Source organism: Tasmannia lanceolata, unplaced genomic scaffold (genome assembly GCF_043159265.1).
Source record: "Tasmannia lanceolata isolate RefF3 unplaced genomic scaffold, GAP_Taslan_0.1 ptg000015l, whole genome shotgun sequence".
In the NCBI taxonomy this organism is placed as follows: domain Eukaryota; kingdom Viridiplantae; phylum Streptophyta; class Magnoliopsida; order Canellales; family Winteraceae; genus Tasmannia; species Tasmannia lanceolata.
The window spans coordinates 63,927,954-63,943,457 of NW_027518692.1; the positions used below are offsets into that span (position 1 = coordinate 63,927,954).

The window sequence follows — 15,504 nt, forward strand, 5'->3', positions numbered from 1 at the left end:
GAGTGAGATCAAGGGTGGATGAAAAGGTGGTAGAGGAAGAAGAAGAAGAGGGAGGAGATAATATTATGTGTGTAGAGAATGAGCCATAAGCTCACTTATATAAAGAAAGGAAACTTGGTAATTCCCAAATTACCCTCAAAATCTCTACACTCTCAAGAGCAAACAAAAAGCCCTCCTTCTTCGACTTTATTACAGTCGTGCCATTAATGATCTAAAATACCAAAATACCCCCAAGACATAATGATAATTATCAACCTGCCTAACCCAAAAGACATTCATATCAACGGCACAGAATTAATCTTATAGCAATCTTAACCATCCACACTTAATCTCAAATACTGAAACCTAACAGATGAGACCTCAGGGACCAATCATCTCCTTAACGAGAGTACCGTACCAAATCTCCATCTGACCAGCACGACAACATCACAATCCTATCTAGCATGCCCTAAACTCACACGATATACACCGAGATGAACTGCTTTAATCCCAAAGAGCCTTCATTCACCTTAGTATTCACTTATTCATTTGTCGAGTAAAGCAATGCTTTGCAAAACCATTTTCCAAAATAAGCATATCAAATTATATAAATATAGTTGGAAAACAATTTGCAATATGATCGATAAAACCCATAAAAATGCTGCGACCGATAAAGAGAAACAAGTGCACGTCATAGCCTAGCCATAGTGTAAATATCATGAGATCCTCCCCAACCACAATGTTATTCCGTATCAGTCAAACCGCTTTCCCAGCAATGCACCAGTAGATAGAATTGATTACAACTGCATGTTAGCATGCCAAAGTAGCAAGCATCAGACCTAAAATTCATAGTAAAACGAAGGGTATCAAGGGCACAAGGGTTACCTACGGAACCGGCTCATCACATACTGTGCTAAGTAAAAGGAATTAATCCTGCACCTGTAGGTAGTGGTCTCTAGCACGTGTCGCACCCAGTGCACACGCTATGGTGTAAATCCAAAAAGCACACAACAATCCGGAACTAAATATATCGTCATGCAATTACACCATGCAGGATCAGTCCTCAACGACTGTAAGGCTCGTCCGACTCATCTAGGGAATACCTCATCCTGGCTCTAAAACATGTCAATCATCCTGGTCTCCTATAGAATCAGAGCGGCCAATTACCTCCTCACACATCCCAGATGTCGAGGCGGTGAATCACCTCCTCGCAATTGGCCTCATTCAGCCATCTCAGATGCCGGGGCTGGTCTTTGCCGTGTGAGTAGCAGACCGTACCTGTTGACGATCATTAATCAATCTCAATGATTAATTAAATTCATCAAGTTACTTAACATGCATCTCCACAATAATGCAATAATAAGCCAAAACAAGCTTCCATAGATTAAGCAAAAACAATCACAATTACTATCATGTTTAAAATAGTTAGCATTGATCATATCCAAGTAAAATAGACTAAAAGGCAACACTAAAATCTAACAAATATATATGAGGATCATTTTTGTTACGAACGGTAATCGGGTCCATGATTATTGTTGCCGGTCACAAGTGAAGCATGTTGCCCTATTTCCCACCCACAGGTAATTCTAGAAGTCGGGTGATATAAAAAACAGGACATCTTAAAGATGTGGTATGCCTCACTCCTAAGGATGAGATTTCTGTTAAACATCAGTACTAAAAAATGAGTCTTACGGTGATATGATGGCCCGTCATCAATTGTCCCAACCAAACACATGCCCCGTGTGCATTGGATTAATAGAGACAAGATTTACATCCATTCAATGTGGACTGGTGCTTGCTCTATCAGTCTAACCCAATTGGACTATTTCGATGGTTGGATCCTGATCAAAGGTTACATGCCACGTGTATGGTGGATGGACCACTATCAATATAGCGGTCGTTTCTGCTTACCAGTGACCATTTTCATCTTTTATCGGGATTTGAAAATAGGTGAGGAAATTGATGTAATGCTATGAAATGTAGCACTAACGTAACAAAGTCGGCATGAGAAGAAGGTACTAGAGATATCTACAGATAACTATCAGGGGTTCTCTAATTTGAGTTTACCAAACACCACCCACCAAATTTGGCAGCATGGCCAAATCTTCTCTAAGGCCTAACAACTGTGCACGGTGTAAGTTGGACCTAGGACACTCTCCGATGGATATTTTCTTCTCTATTATCTTCTCTAAGCCTCTCACAACTCTGCACAATGTAAGTAGGACCTAAGACACTCCGATGGACGGTCTGATTTGAAGCTGGCCGTGACCCAAACTCATAAAGTAGGATTCAAAATGCCGATCCAAAGTGACACGCTCACTAAGGTTTCTATAATGTTGCGGCTTTACGGATCGGAGGTTTAGGATCATCGTGATTTTGTGGGCATGGCCTAATTGCCTTCTGCTAAATTAACTCATGGGCAATGTCGCAATGATATGCTTGAAGAAAACTGTTTTAACATATTAATCATTGTTATGAATTTGTGCTACTTATAAGAGATAGGTCTGTTGATCCGATGGGACATTGACATTGGTCCTACCTTGATCAGATGATTATGGTCCATTGATCTATAAGGCATTGATCTAAAGGGTTCCCAGTTCCCACCGAGAGCAGCTCAACTGATTATATTTTTGTAGACATTAACAAATCTTTTAGATGGGATATCTTTTTGTGCAACAAAAGGAGTGCTAATATCAAAACAAGAGAGATTAGATCATCATCTGTCAGCACATGTGAGATACAACGGTTGGATTGGGTTAAGATCTCACCGTCTGATCATCTTAGTTTGCTAAATGAAGCAATTAGATAAATTAGGCAATGGGTAGAAGAGGCGAGCAAGATTGATTAGACAGTAGATTTGAATAGGATTCTTTCCCTCAATAACTATCTTGATTTGATTCTATGTTTATTATGTAGGTGCTCTACTCTATATAAGCAGACAATGATCCTCTTGTAATTGTATTCAAGATTAGCAGGTGCTCTATATAAGCACCCATGATCCTCTGGTAAATTGTATTCAACACTAGTAGAAATTTCTCAAATTTATCATCAGCTCCTACCATAATTAGAGGACAATTACTTGCCCCAGCAATGGAAACTGTAAAACAGCAGATAAATCAGTCGCTTAAATCAGCGAGTTAAAGAAGGCATTTCCTTAATTTCCAAAGAATTTTTTTTACAGAACTTTCTGTAATTATCATCTGTATATGGAATAAAAAACAAAGAAACAAAGAAACAACAAGCTCCAATCAAAAATTCAAGCAAACTTTTCCTAACATTGCCAAATTCTGAAGAAAAATAACTAGTGTTTTTTACTTCAGATAAAGTAAAAAGCAAAAGACGAGAAGACTTCAGAAACAGTTTTAATTAATGGCTTCCACGGTTAACCATATCCTTATAATGCTTAAACGACTCTTGCCTCTGCAACCTTATCTCTTCATTGAATTTCTTTATAAAAGCTTCGACTCGCCGATTCAACTCGTCCTGACTCAGAGACGGTTCCTTCTTCAGCTTCCCCGAACTCGGAGACGATCTCCGGTCTTTTACCGTCTCCGATTTCTTCATAACAGGTGACGACGGCCGAGCGTGCGTTTCCCACGTGTCGGATTTCTTCAGGTGCCGGGCGAGTGGAATGGGACGGCCGTCCGTGATTGTCTTCCACGTGCTCTCTAGCGTTTCATTTCGTTTCGGCCTCGAAACCCCCAACGCCTTGTAGTTGTAGCCTGCCAGAAAAGAAAATTACAAGAATGTGAGAAAATTACGGATTTATCCAACTCAAGCCAAAACACGTTAGACGGAACGGACATTAAAATACCTTCGGGGCTCGCTTTCACGCTTTTCCGGTGACCGAACCTCGTGGAAACCAGGGGTTTCTCTGTCACAAACGAATCTCCCCGCGTAAAAAAGCAGTCCGATCTGGAAATGGCGAAATCCTCTTCCTCTCGTTCCGAAACCCTAACATCCAGCAGCTCACCATAAGCTGCCACCGGCAAAACCTCAAAATTCGCCCCGATCTGAGTCATCATCGGCATCTCCTCGTGCTGAAACCTGGACGAAGCGGCGATGGTGATGATGATGCCGTTGATGACGAAGTAGAGATAAGGAGGCGTCAGCCATGAAAGCAGAGTAGTCCAAAATAGAGGGATTTCATAAGCGAGAAAATCTAGAAGCAGAGGAACCGAGAGCTTCAAAACCAGAGCCATGGATAGAACACCGGTCGACAGGAGAATAACCTTCAGGGAGAATATCCAGCTGCTTGACCTCTGAGAAAAGATGGCCATTTTTTTTTACCGTCTAGAGAGCTTCGACTTTGCCAAGAAATGAAGAAAAGCTAGAGAAAGGTTAGAAAAAACGGTCTGATTTTGAAGTTTGAAGTTTGAAGTTTGAAGTAAAGCGAGAGGTGGAGTGAGGGTAATGATAAATAATGAAGACAGAGTTCCTACACGTTGAACGATTAAATCTCAACCGTCCGTTCTGAAAAACAAAAAAAGATGATGATGTCGGGTATGGCAATTCGTGTCCCGCAGTGGCATGCCTACCTCTTCCTTATTTATCACGTTATTATCCATTCCAGAAAAAATCGAACAATTAAAACCTATTTTTAGAAACGAGACAAGTAACGCTTGACTTCAAAAATTGGACGGCTCAGATCTTTTTTTAATGCCACGTTTCCCTCCCATGTTTGGTCCTTTTCCCCTGGCTTGTGAGATCATCATCACCGTCCAAATCTTATGAGTGCATGCGGAAACTGTCACCATTTCCACCCACATCCATAGGGTGGGGCCACCATTTTAGACCTCATATTTGAGGCCTACCATTTTACACATTAAGCTTTTGATGGATGGCGTGGGGTGGGGTCAACCATCTGTGGACCTATGCTACCCCTAATGTTATTGATGAGGTGGGGTCCACCATCTCTACCCAAACCTATGCATTAGGGTGGGACTGGGACCCATCATTTAACACCTCAAATTCTGATGGTGTGGGGCCCACCATTTTACACCCCTCATAGCATTGCCCCGGAATACTGGTATATATAAATTCGGAAAAATTGGCCATGGACTCATGGAGGACGTCAAAATATGAGAATTGCCAACGGCAACGAGGGTTGATAACCCCAGGTTTGAGAGTTTGAGAACCCCATTTAGAGGGTTGATCACCTCCATTTCGTCCCTCTTTAACAATTTTCAAAAGTGTGTCCCTCGTTGGCGCAATTCTCGTATTTTGAAGTTTTAAAACGACACTTTTCTTCAACGGTCATATATAGTGGCTGGTCGCAGAGAATCCTGAATAGTCGGTGGTACCACGGCCCACCGTCCATGTTAATCTTCTTGTTCGAGCGAGCCTCATGATTTTTTCCTTCCAAACAGACATTGTCAGGACCTTATTTTGCCACTTATGCATTACCCGGATGAAATGATACATATAGGTGATGAGTGCATAAGAAGACCAGAGAGATCATACAAGAAAAGGTACATTGGTTGGACGGTTAAGATCATCTCATCGATCAAAATCTCAGTTGTCAACAAGAAAGATCACTTTGTAAAATCCAGCTTCATCCAAAAAAGATAGCTCGTATAAGAGGTGCTCCCAACCTCTGAAACATATATTAACAATTTAAATTTTATAGCCATCTTTATTAATCCAATGCACCTACTCATACAAATGAAGCCACCAAGGAAAAGGAAAAAAATAAACTGAAATGCTGCCTCTACCAAGAGCTTGTACAACTCAACAGAGGAGAAACCCAAATCAAATATGCCTATTCTGGTGAGGGAAGGCAAAAGCAATATCTATACTGGCAATTCCCGCCGTCAGCCTAGTGTTTAGAGAACATCCCTTGCATTAATGACGAGAAATCGTGATCCTTACCGGACTGGTTAGGGGTAATGGATGAGACGGGGGCTGCGGAGGGAGGCCTACTCATTCCGGCGTTTGTTGCTCCATTAATTAGGGTCGGTGTCCCCATGGTATACATGCTGCGCAAAGAAGAGAAGAGGATGAGGATGATAATGGAGATGACAAGAAGTGGATTTACAGGTTTCAATATATTCTAATAAAACCGCCTATTTAATTTCTTAAAAGAAATACATGTATACCAAATATACATCCTTCAGGTATCCATGGACAGACCCATCGTTTCAACATAGATGGTAATAATAAATGATATTATCGGAGTGATAGTACAAGTTATATGCATGAAGTTCTGCCCCTTAAATCTACGCCTGGCCTATAATAACAGTTATTCTACGAGGCAGGTGAAAGCTTCATGCATTGTTTAAAAACTCGATCATGCAAAAACCACCAAGTTGAGGAAAACCTGATCAAGAGACTTGTTGAGGATAACACAAAACTTGGCACTCAAATTTACCAAACTGATCTTCAAGCCAATTTGGACTCTAGCTTCGTCAAGTCCAACTCAATTTCCCAAGTTTTTAAAACATTAGATTCAGGCAATCAAAGAATAAAAACTAAAAAGGCAAGTCAACTGAAGAAGGCCTTTCAGACCCATAATCTCAGCTTTCAACCCTAGCCATTAAAGACTAGGAGAAGAGTTCTTAAACTCTAAATTCTGAGCTACAAAAATTTGTGAATTAAGTAGCAAATAAAAACTACAATACTAATACCAGTCCCAGTCCTAACTCCTAATTCAATGCCTTGGAACGGGAAAAAAAAAAACCCAAGTAGAGCCTAACCATTACCCTAACCTTCAAACAAATCCTCGGTGTTTCAAACCAAAAACCCATGACCCATGACTGCATTTCCCAAAATCTAGAACAGATATGGATCCATATAACCCAACCTTAAGATACTATTTGAATTTATTTTTACGATTTCATTAGAAAGAGTTGCTATTATTTGTAGTCTCATCAGTATTGTTTTTTTAAGACATACAGAACATTCAATATTTTTAAAAAAAAGTAGTAATATTTTTTACATAAAAAAACTATCAAAATTTATAAATATTTGCAATACAACAATCCTGCTATCTTTTATGACAATGAGTTAAAACAATTAGCCTAAGACATTGGATATGTGAGAAGAATGTAGAGAAAGTATTCCATAATCCATTCCAATATTCATACCAATTCGTGTAAATATGGGTCCACTAATAATATATGTGCCTGGGCATCCTGGCAGTCCAGACATCAAAATAAGCAACAGAGGGAAACATGTATAGAGAGGTGTACCTGGATGTTGGAAATGGACCTGAATTCCCTGATGGATGTGTGGGTCTGATGTTTCCTACCTACCTCAAGAGAAAGGAACAAGTTAGACAGGGATTCAATGGATGCAAGAGAATAAAGAAGCGTGTTAAAGATTTTTTGAGCTTTGCCTGCACAAGTTTCTGGAGGTCATTTTGTCTGGCTACTGGCGTTATCATTCCTGGAATCTGAAATCCGAGAGTTGGCCAGTTCTGTGACGGCAAGGTGCCATTAAGTGAATGGGCATCATTGGAGCTTGGTTGATGGGGTTTTCCTGGAAATGTTGAGGGAGCACCACCAGATTTAGCTGCAGCAGCCATGAGAAGAGACTGCTGCTGGGCCAGAACTGCGAGTTGCTGTTGATGGATGGAAAATGGCGATACCATATTTGACTGCAACAACAATAGAATATTCATTATGGTCAAAAGCTCAGACTTAACTTCTGGAAATCAATTCGATTTCAGTCAATGCGTAACCAGCCAACTTTATAGAAGATAATTTGGAGCTGGTGCACAGGTCCAGGCCAGGCCAAGCTAAGTCAAACTGAGTTGTTGATTGGCAAGTTTTTGAATAATGCCACTCATGAAACAAAATGATAGACTATCCTTATTTGTCTAAACAGTTCATAGTGGGCAGCACCCAAAAGTTATTTGCAATTATTAGTGTAAAATTTACAAACCAAAGAACTAATATCACCTGTTCAAAAAGGCTCATAATGTCATTCTTTAAATCCTTCTGGGGTTTCTCTGAAACTGGAGTCTGTGTTACTGGCATTGAGTCTTTAAAGAGGTCTTCAATTCCAGACGCAGGCTGTGCCTTACTTTCAACTGGGCCAGTGGAGTTAACTTTCTCCGTAGTGGTTTTTGCGTCTGCAGCTGCAAGTTTTAAGGTTCAAAATGTTTCTGTATCACTGGAAAATGAATGACGCAAACTATCATGGTGCAATAGCCCCTAACCAAGAACCGCTTGGTCATGAAAATTTCATCAAATTAAAGCAAAAAGGTAGCAGAGCTTCTTTGGATTCCCTTCAGTATTTGCAATTATATATATGATAGTCAGAAGAAATGCACAGTGAAAATCTTTCCCATCTTGACTGTAAACTCTGTAAACAACTTACACTGGAACCCTGCCCATGCATTATCATCGATAGAAGATGACTCTGACCCATTTTCACTTGGGCCCTCCATGGAAAGCATGTTGAAAAGGTCAGTCGCAAAATCAACCTTTGGAGGTGAGACATCTGGTGTAGCTTGAGTTTTCTGGGCTGAACTAGCCTGGATTTCTGATGTAGCTTGAGCTTTCCGTGTTGATTCATCCACGGCCAGGACCGGTTCGGCTTTAGAATCAGAAGCAACCTGCTTTTATCAGTAAAGTCAGGCAACTTCAAAGATTCTTGAATCCCATTTTTCTCTAACCAGTTTGAGGACAATAAAAAGGGAAACCGAGAAATCTCAATTTGCAAGGGGGGTGAGATATATCCAACAAAGCGAGAGAATTTGCTAGACCATCAAATATAAAAGAAAGACTAGCACAAATAGTACAAGGAATAGTGAGTTACATGCAGCAGTAACAAAGCTGGGGGATCCAAATGACCAAATGATCCCCATCAGAATATACCTGCCTAAATCACAAGATATTGTTAAAAGAGAAAATGGGGGGCAGTGTCCTAGTACTGAGGTGGTCAGAAATAAGCCAATCCAGAAAAGAAAAAGGGGAAAGTACATCAGATAAGAATCAACCAGGGAGAAGATCAAAACACTTTAATCCAGTTCTAATGATACCAGTCCCTGCCAGTCAATCAGCCTTGCTATTGACAGAGTGCCACAAGTGGTATTTCCCAACTTAGAACTTGATCTTGGAAAGAAACGGGCAATTCCTAAGTTCTCAGTCATTGCATAAATCATGGGCTTGGATTTTATACGACTTTCACTTTAATTATAAGAGTCAATAATAATTGGAATTTCCATTTCAAGATACCTAACCAATGGTAAATCCATTCAAATAGTTCATATAGTAGCACTGCAATCAGCTTCAACACCTGGGACAGCAAATTTGGTTATTTGATTATTGATACTTGATACTAATAGCAATTTAATGCATGGGAGATGCATTATAGATGACGTTTTGACACCATAATGCTTGATTTTTCCCATTTAAAGGAGGTGATTCCCATTGCTACTGTTAATTACTGTAGGTTAAGCTAGTTGTAAACTAACCAACATGATAAGGGATACCTAATATTCGTACTTGCCTTTGGGCTTTAAAAACAAGACAGTAAAGTAAGTCGACTTTAGTTTATAAAAAAATTATCCTTTAGCCTATTCAATTTGTGCAGATAAAAAAACTTTGCAAACCTTCAAATTTCATGACATCGTCAGGCTTGTTAATTTGTTGCTCGATAGCCATAGAGCATGAGAACCATTGTCAAATGTCATCCCAAAGTTTATTTTATCATATTTGTATGGATGTAGTAAGGACCACAATAAGCAAAAGTCAGATGTGCTCTACAAGCAGAATTTATCAATTTAAGGCTTTCAGTGTTTTAGCTCCCAAAGTGATTTGATTCACTTCATTTAATATGCTTGAACATGTTCGAACAGTAGGGATACAACTAATAGCCTATACAAAGACGATGATTTAACACTGATTCTTCTGAACAACTTGCATATTTCTATTTCTATTGGTTCCATCAGCTCTACATGGTAGGTGTGTCCTTTAATTGGTCGTGGAATGTATTAGGCAGGCTTCCAAAAGAAGATGGCTCGACCATGGACACCAAGACATGTTGTTCAGAGTGACATAACTGTTTCCTTTGAGATAATACCTATACCTGCATACCATTTTAGAAAAATATAAAGAGAAAGTTCCCTTCATAGATGATGATGTAGCCCAAATTCATAAGTCCTTCAAACTAGAAATTGGAGAAGGGTGGTCAGTGAAGAAAGACATTTTCATTAATTTTGTACTTTTGACTTTTTGGAATATTTTTCATGAGTTTTAGAAAGTCCATGTTTTGTGAGATAATTAGATTATGTGAATAGAAAATTAGAATTTTTAGAGGAGATTTGAGTTAGCGGTTGAAACAGTTTAGAATGGAAAATTATATTTTTAGAGGAGATTTGACTTAGTTTTCTTTGGAAAGTTTCTATTTTTGTCATGGAAGAATTCTAGCTTGTTTAGTGTTTTCAATAAAGCTATTTTGTTTTTACTATAGCCTTCAGTAGGATGGATTTTATTTGCACCAAGTTGGGCATTTGTGACACCTATGCTCACCTTGAGGGAGTGTGGAAAGCCTAGTATCATTTTGTATACTACATAAACATGATAGACCCCATCATTTATGTCACTTACTAGTGGCATGCTTGCAACTTTTGGAAGTATTATATAAAATAAAAGGAGTGAAGTTGTGGGGTTTTCACTTCAACCCACATGAACTTCTTCACTTCTTCTCTTTCTCTCTTTGCTTCTTCTCTCTATTCATACAAGGAACACTTATTGATTTATGTATTTCATAAGAATATGTTGCCTGAGTGTACCAATACAGATCCCCATTCACTTTTCTAGAAACTGTGATACATGCTCTATTAGAAAGGGGAAAAACATCTTGCAAGAAACAATTGAGAATCAATTATTAATCAAAAAGAAAAGTTGAAAATCGATCAGGTTGTGTCAAGTAATCACAGTTTCTGAATTTGAAAGTGAGGGTCATTTAGTAGCCTGAACTGTTAGCAAATAACTAAAATTTGGTGGAAACATAGCAAGACCAATGACCTTCACCAATTATTGAAACAAGTAGCAGCAACCACATTAGTTACAGAAGCCTCTACATAGAAACAAATCGCATAGAAATCTGCTGCACCAATTATACTACCTGATTGGATACTTTGGGAACCGCTGAAATTCGAATTTTCACAGATTGTGCTGGAAGGCTCTTCCGCTCCTCAGATGAATGTCCCACATTATTGGTCCCAGTTCTCTGCTTAGATATGGATGCCTTTTCTTCTGATACCCTTGAAGCTGATTTTGTTGTTCCCTCCCTTGGAGTCCACCTTTTCTCCTCATACCTGAAAATTCCACATTTATTAGTTAATATGAAGTTACAAACTGTGTCCTTCACCTCTACTCGTCTAATAAGGTTAAACGCATCAAAGAAACATTGAAGCCCATAAAGCAGAGTTTAAGGAAAATGATCGCCCTAAAGAACCTACTTGGCACGGATAAAGTTTTCAATCCCAACTCTATCATATTTTGGAGGCAGTTCTGCTTCCCAGTAGCTATTGGACTTCTCATTTCCCATTGCTGCATGCAGTCCGAAACAAAAATGAATTAGCTTAGTGTTCATAACATAACACCAGCTGACTGGCATCAATTAGAAATCTCAAAAGCCTGATAAATGATCCATATATTTACTTTGAATAAATGCAACCTGCTCCGGAAGCCATGTATCTAGTGTGGCAGAACGCACCTGCAGCCATTTATCCAATACTTAATCATCAGCTGGAGCAGAAGATAGACAAAATCTGGCATTCTATGTGAAGCCTATACACATAATGCATACACTATGTACTGCAAATTTATTCCAACCACTATAAGACACCTTGGCAAATGCCAACTATCTGACCAATAAAACCAATGACATAGCCAAACAGTTTCTTAAGGTGAAATGATTGAGCAAGCTTTACTAAAATTTGCTAGTGTTGAGAGGAAACAAAGAGATATTCAAACCCTCCAAAATCAATGAAGCTTCAGAATAACACTTTGTTTTATAATCATGAACTTGAAAAATAAAATAATTAGCATAAGTTGGACTAGAAAATTAAATTTTCATATGAGACACAATATGTCATGCAAAGTTATGAAACTCCCTTGTAGGCTTATGAAACTCCCTTAATGTCTAATATTTTTTCATCTAGATCTATATGTACACATGTGTTTATTTATCTTTCCTCTTTTTTTTTTCTTAGCTATACAAAACTTTTTTTTTTTTTTGAAATGGTATAAGCTATATAAAAAATTACAGACAAGAAAACAAGGCTCACCAGCACACTAGAATAAATCACCTTAAACTTATCAAAACATAGATGATATTTAGAAAGATTGTATCAAAATATCGTTTAAAGTAAAAGTGAAAATGAATTTGCGATCAAAACCAAATGTCTAACTGCAATTTCAGAACTACAGGATAAAAAAGAAAAAACTGCAGGTGTATCAACTGATATACTATACATATCAAGTGATACACTCAATATGTACTGATTTGGGAACTGGCTGATATGGAAATTTGAACCTTGATTGTAAGTTATAAGAAGCACTGAAAAAATTAAAAACAAACAAAGAGTGTGGAAGCACTATTTTAAACTTGAAATCGAAGATGAACTCACTCAAGTTTTTTCAGAGCCAACTGGGAAGATAATCATTGACTCAGACCGGGTCCTTCGAGTCATAATAGGCCAAAAATGCAGAAAACAAAATTAAAATATAATATAATTATTAAGGTACTGTATCTTATAATTGTAGCTTGTAAGGTATTGGTGTTCTACTAGTAGATTTTGCTTCCTATAGTCAACTTACGCGGTGCCATGTTTAGTACAACAAAAATGCCCTTAATGTGTACTATATTACCATGGTTCCTATTTACAAATAAATAAAAATAGATAGATGATAAGCTCAATAATGCCTTTGTCAATTGCTAATAACCTTAATGCAAGTGGCTGATGTCAAGATGTGAAGCACCAAAACTTCCAGCAAGCAGAACAAATAAAAAAATCTCGATACGATTAACTTTTCCTTGTGAAAATTGAACTTGGAGTTGGACAACTATTACAGCTATATTTGCATAAGACCTCCATCATATCTAATAAAAAACCTTACACAGTTACATGTAACCCATAATTTGCATGCAATAAAGAACAATATATCACCTTTGATATATGTACCCCAAGACTTCTATGCATTCCGGAACATTGCATACATATGAAGATTCCAAGATTCACACTAGCCCACCGTGGGCCTCTGCGCAGAAGAATAGTAAACATCAGGTCACATAAATATATCTAGATAAAAAGCTTGATAGCAGATTCTGCTCAGGTATCTGTCAATAGATTGAGGAATGATGCATTTTGGTGAATATAAAAACTAAATACAACCAAGGTCTTAAATTTCGGTTTCGATTGCCACGGAAACGGAAACATTTTGGTTTCAGTTAGAAATTTAGGTGAAAATCCTGCAAAATCGTAGAAACATATGGAAACATATGCAAATGGTAGAATTTAAAGACGAAACTTCATGAAATGCTAGAATAAGCATAAATACACACTTAGAAACCATCACATAAGCAAGCCAACCACATCCATGATGGTTTAAAAACATCGAACACCTAGTGACATGCACTGTTGTGCATGTCTAATAATTTAGTACATACTAAATTTCACATGTAATTCATATAAATATTTATACATAATACATGCACAACATTCATGCAATTCAGATAAATATAGTTATGTAACACATGCTAATATAGCATACCAACATTACAGTTACGATTTTGGTTTATGCATTTCAGTCATTTCGGTTTCGGTTTTGTTGGGGATGGAAATGAAAACATTTATGTCGTTCCGTGACGGTTTCGGTGGAAATTAAAGCCATGAATACAACTAGAAACTGCAAGCTGCGTGTACACACTAAAATATGAGCATAACACATCTACTATATTAAATGGATATGGTCATATAAACTTCAGATGATGAAGAACATTTAATCATTTGAAGGTACAGTTATAAGCATGAAATCCACAATCACTAGAGGTCAATAAAGCAATTGCATAGACATAACAGTAATAGTCACTTAAGAAAAAAATATTATCCGCATTGATCCTAGATACCTACTTGCTTTTGCAGTCCGCACACTCCCTGTTCTCTGGCAATTTAAGAAGTCCCTCCAGTATCTGCAAATGAAATCAAGCTGAGTTTAAACTTATCTACGGAAAAAGGATAGTAATTGTAACCAATTAGTCTCTTTCAACCAAACATGAAACTCAGCTCAAAAGTAGTACTCGATAAATGGATTTTCCGATTAGATTGTGAATTTAGAGCCCCTTTGGAAGATAGAGTAGTAAACAATGCAAGGAATGGATAAAAAATGCCAAAAGATGAGCACTGTCCAAAATCAAGATATGGCAAGGAGTTGGCACATAAACGGCATGGGTATGAGTATTGCGCGCAGCTACGATGTTGTTGCAACAGGTCGACACCCATTTTGAAGTACATAGGTATGAAGTGTGATAACAAATTAATTTCATAATATGAGTTGAAATAGTGGAAAAAAAAAAAAGGAATTCCTGAGATTTTCTTCAAAATAGTGTTAGCTAATAAGCCACAGTAAAAGGTTAGAGAACATCAGAAGTTACATAAATGATATGTATGGCTTTTACATTAAGTTGATGTATAAAAGATGAATGACATGGAATCATAGATACAAAACCCATTTAACAAAAGGATATCAGATTATTTTAAAAAGGATGGGGTTAATAAACACCGGGCAGTAGAAAATATAAGAGGAAAGGCAATTATATCATCCAAAGAAAAAGTGTTGTTCTTAAGCTAAAGAGAGGAATTAGAAAAACCAAAACTTGTCTCAATGATAGGGTATGACTAAAGATGTTGCACTCAAGTTGATGCATAACCAAACATAAATTACATAACAATCGAAGTTCATAATCTGTTTTCTTTTTCTTTTTCTCAATAAGAGACCAAATCCATAAGCCAAAACCAAGGAGAAAAGAAAAGTGAAAACCAAAACACGAAATATTTCGACAATTAAACCAGAATATATGTGCATAAACAGGGTTTCGCATAACTAAAAAGGAACCCTGATCAAAGATCTCTAAGAACCCTAAAAATGCAATCGAAAAAGAAAAAAAGAAAAAAATCCCAAATCATAGATCTCCTAAATTATCATTCCTGTGAATAATCAGGAGCGTCGAATTGATCAGATTAATCATATTAAAGAAGCAATTTAGGGTTTTCGGAAAACCACACCCTTCCCAAGACAATCAAAAAATTCAAACGAGAAATCGAAATTTTTGACAGAACTTGGGTTAAAAAAATACCTTTTTGTGCCTGGCATTGAGCTCTTTGGAGACGGAAGCCTTCTCGTTCATGTTGCCTTAAAATTCGACGGGAATTTGAGGGAAAGACGGGGAGAGAGAGATGAGAGAAAATCCGCTTTTAAAATTTATTTTTTTTTCTTCTCTCCCTCTTCCGTCTGATATGGGAAATCGTAAACAGCGGCGTCTATTGACTTCGATCCTCTTATGCTGTCA

At 37.8% G+C, this 15,504-nt stretch overlaps 2 protein-coding genes across 2 annotated transcripts; both read right to left on the reverse strand.

Annotated features, from left to right (window-relative positions):
• Positions 1-3,116: 3,116 nt before the first annotated feature.
• LOC143846532 (uncharacterized) lies at positions 3,117-4,654 on the reverse strand. Its single transcript, XM_077354988.1, has 2 exons — positions 3,794-4,654; positions 3,117-3,701 (listed from the first exon to the last, which is right to left on the reverse strand). Exons 1-2 carry the CDS (start codon positions 4,257-4,259, stop codon positions 3,346-3,348), a joined length of 822 nt encoding a protein of 273 aa, XP_077211103.1. The 5' UTR covers positions 4,260-4,654; the 3' UTR covers positions 3,117-3,345.
• Positions 4,655-5,587: 933 nt separating this feature from the next.
• Positions 5,588-15,478, reverse strand: LOC143893012 (ADP-ribosylation factor GTPase-activating protein AGD5-like). Its single transcript, XM_077397938.1, has 11 exons — positions 15,292-15,478; positions 14,069-14,127; positions 13,106-13,196; positions 11,595-11,649; positions 11,393-11,483; positions 11,056-11,248; positions 8,302-8,539; positions 7,881-8,059; positions 7,316-7,576; positions 7,170-7,228; positions 5,588-5,957 (listed from the first exon to the last, which is right to left on the reverse strand). The coding sequence occupies exons 1-11, from the start codon at positions 15,340-15,342 to the stop codon at positions 5,798-5,800; spliced, it is 1,437 nt and encodes a 478-aa protein (XP_077254053.1). The 5' UTR covers positions 15,343-15,478; the 3' UTR covers positions 5,588-5,797.
• Positions 15,479-15,504: the final 26 nt, after the last annotated feature.

Coding starts and splice junctions, on each gene's coding strand:
- LOC143846532 (XM_077354988.1), bottom strand. CDS start 4,259: ATGGCCATCTTTTCTCAGAGGTCAAGCAGCTGGATATTCTCCCTGAAG. Junction 3,702..3,793: donor CGTGAAAGCGAGCCCCGAAG/GTATTTTAATGT, acceptor CTTTTCTGGCAG/GCTACAACTACAAGGCGTTG.
- LOC143893012 (XM_077397938.1), bottom strand. CDS start 15,342: ATGAACGAGAAGGCTTCCGTCTCCAAAGAGCTCAATGCCAGGCACAAA. Junction 11,249..11,392: donor GAAAACTTTATCCGTGCCAA/GTAGGTTCTTTA, acceptor TGGAATTTTCAG/GTATGAGGAGAAAAGGTGGA. Junction 7,229..7,315: donor ACCTCCAGAAACTTGTGCAG/GCAAAGCTCAAA, acceptor CTCTTGAGGTAG/GTAGGAAACATCAGACCCAC.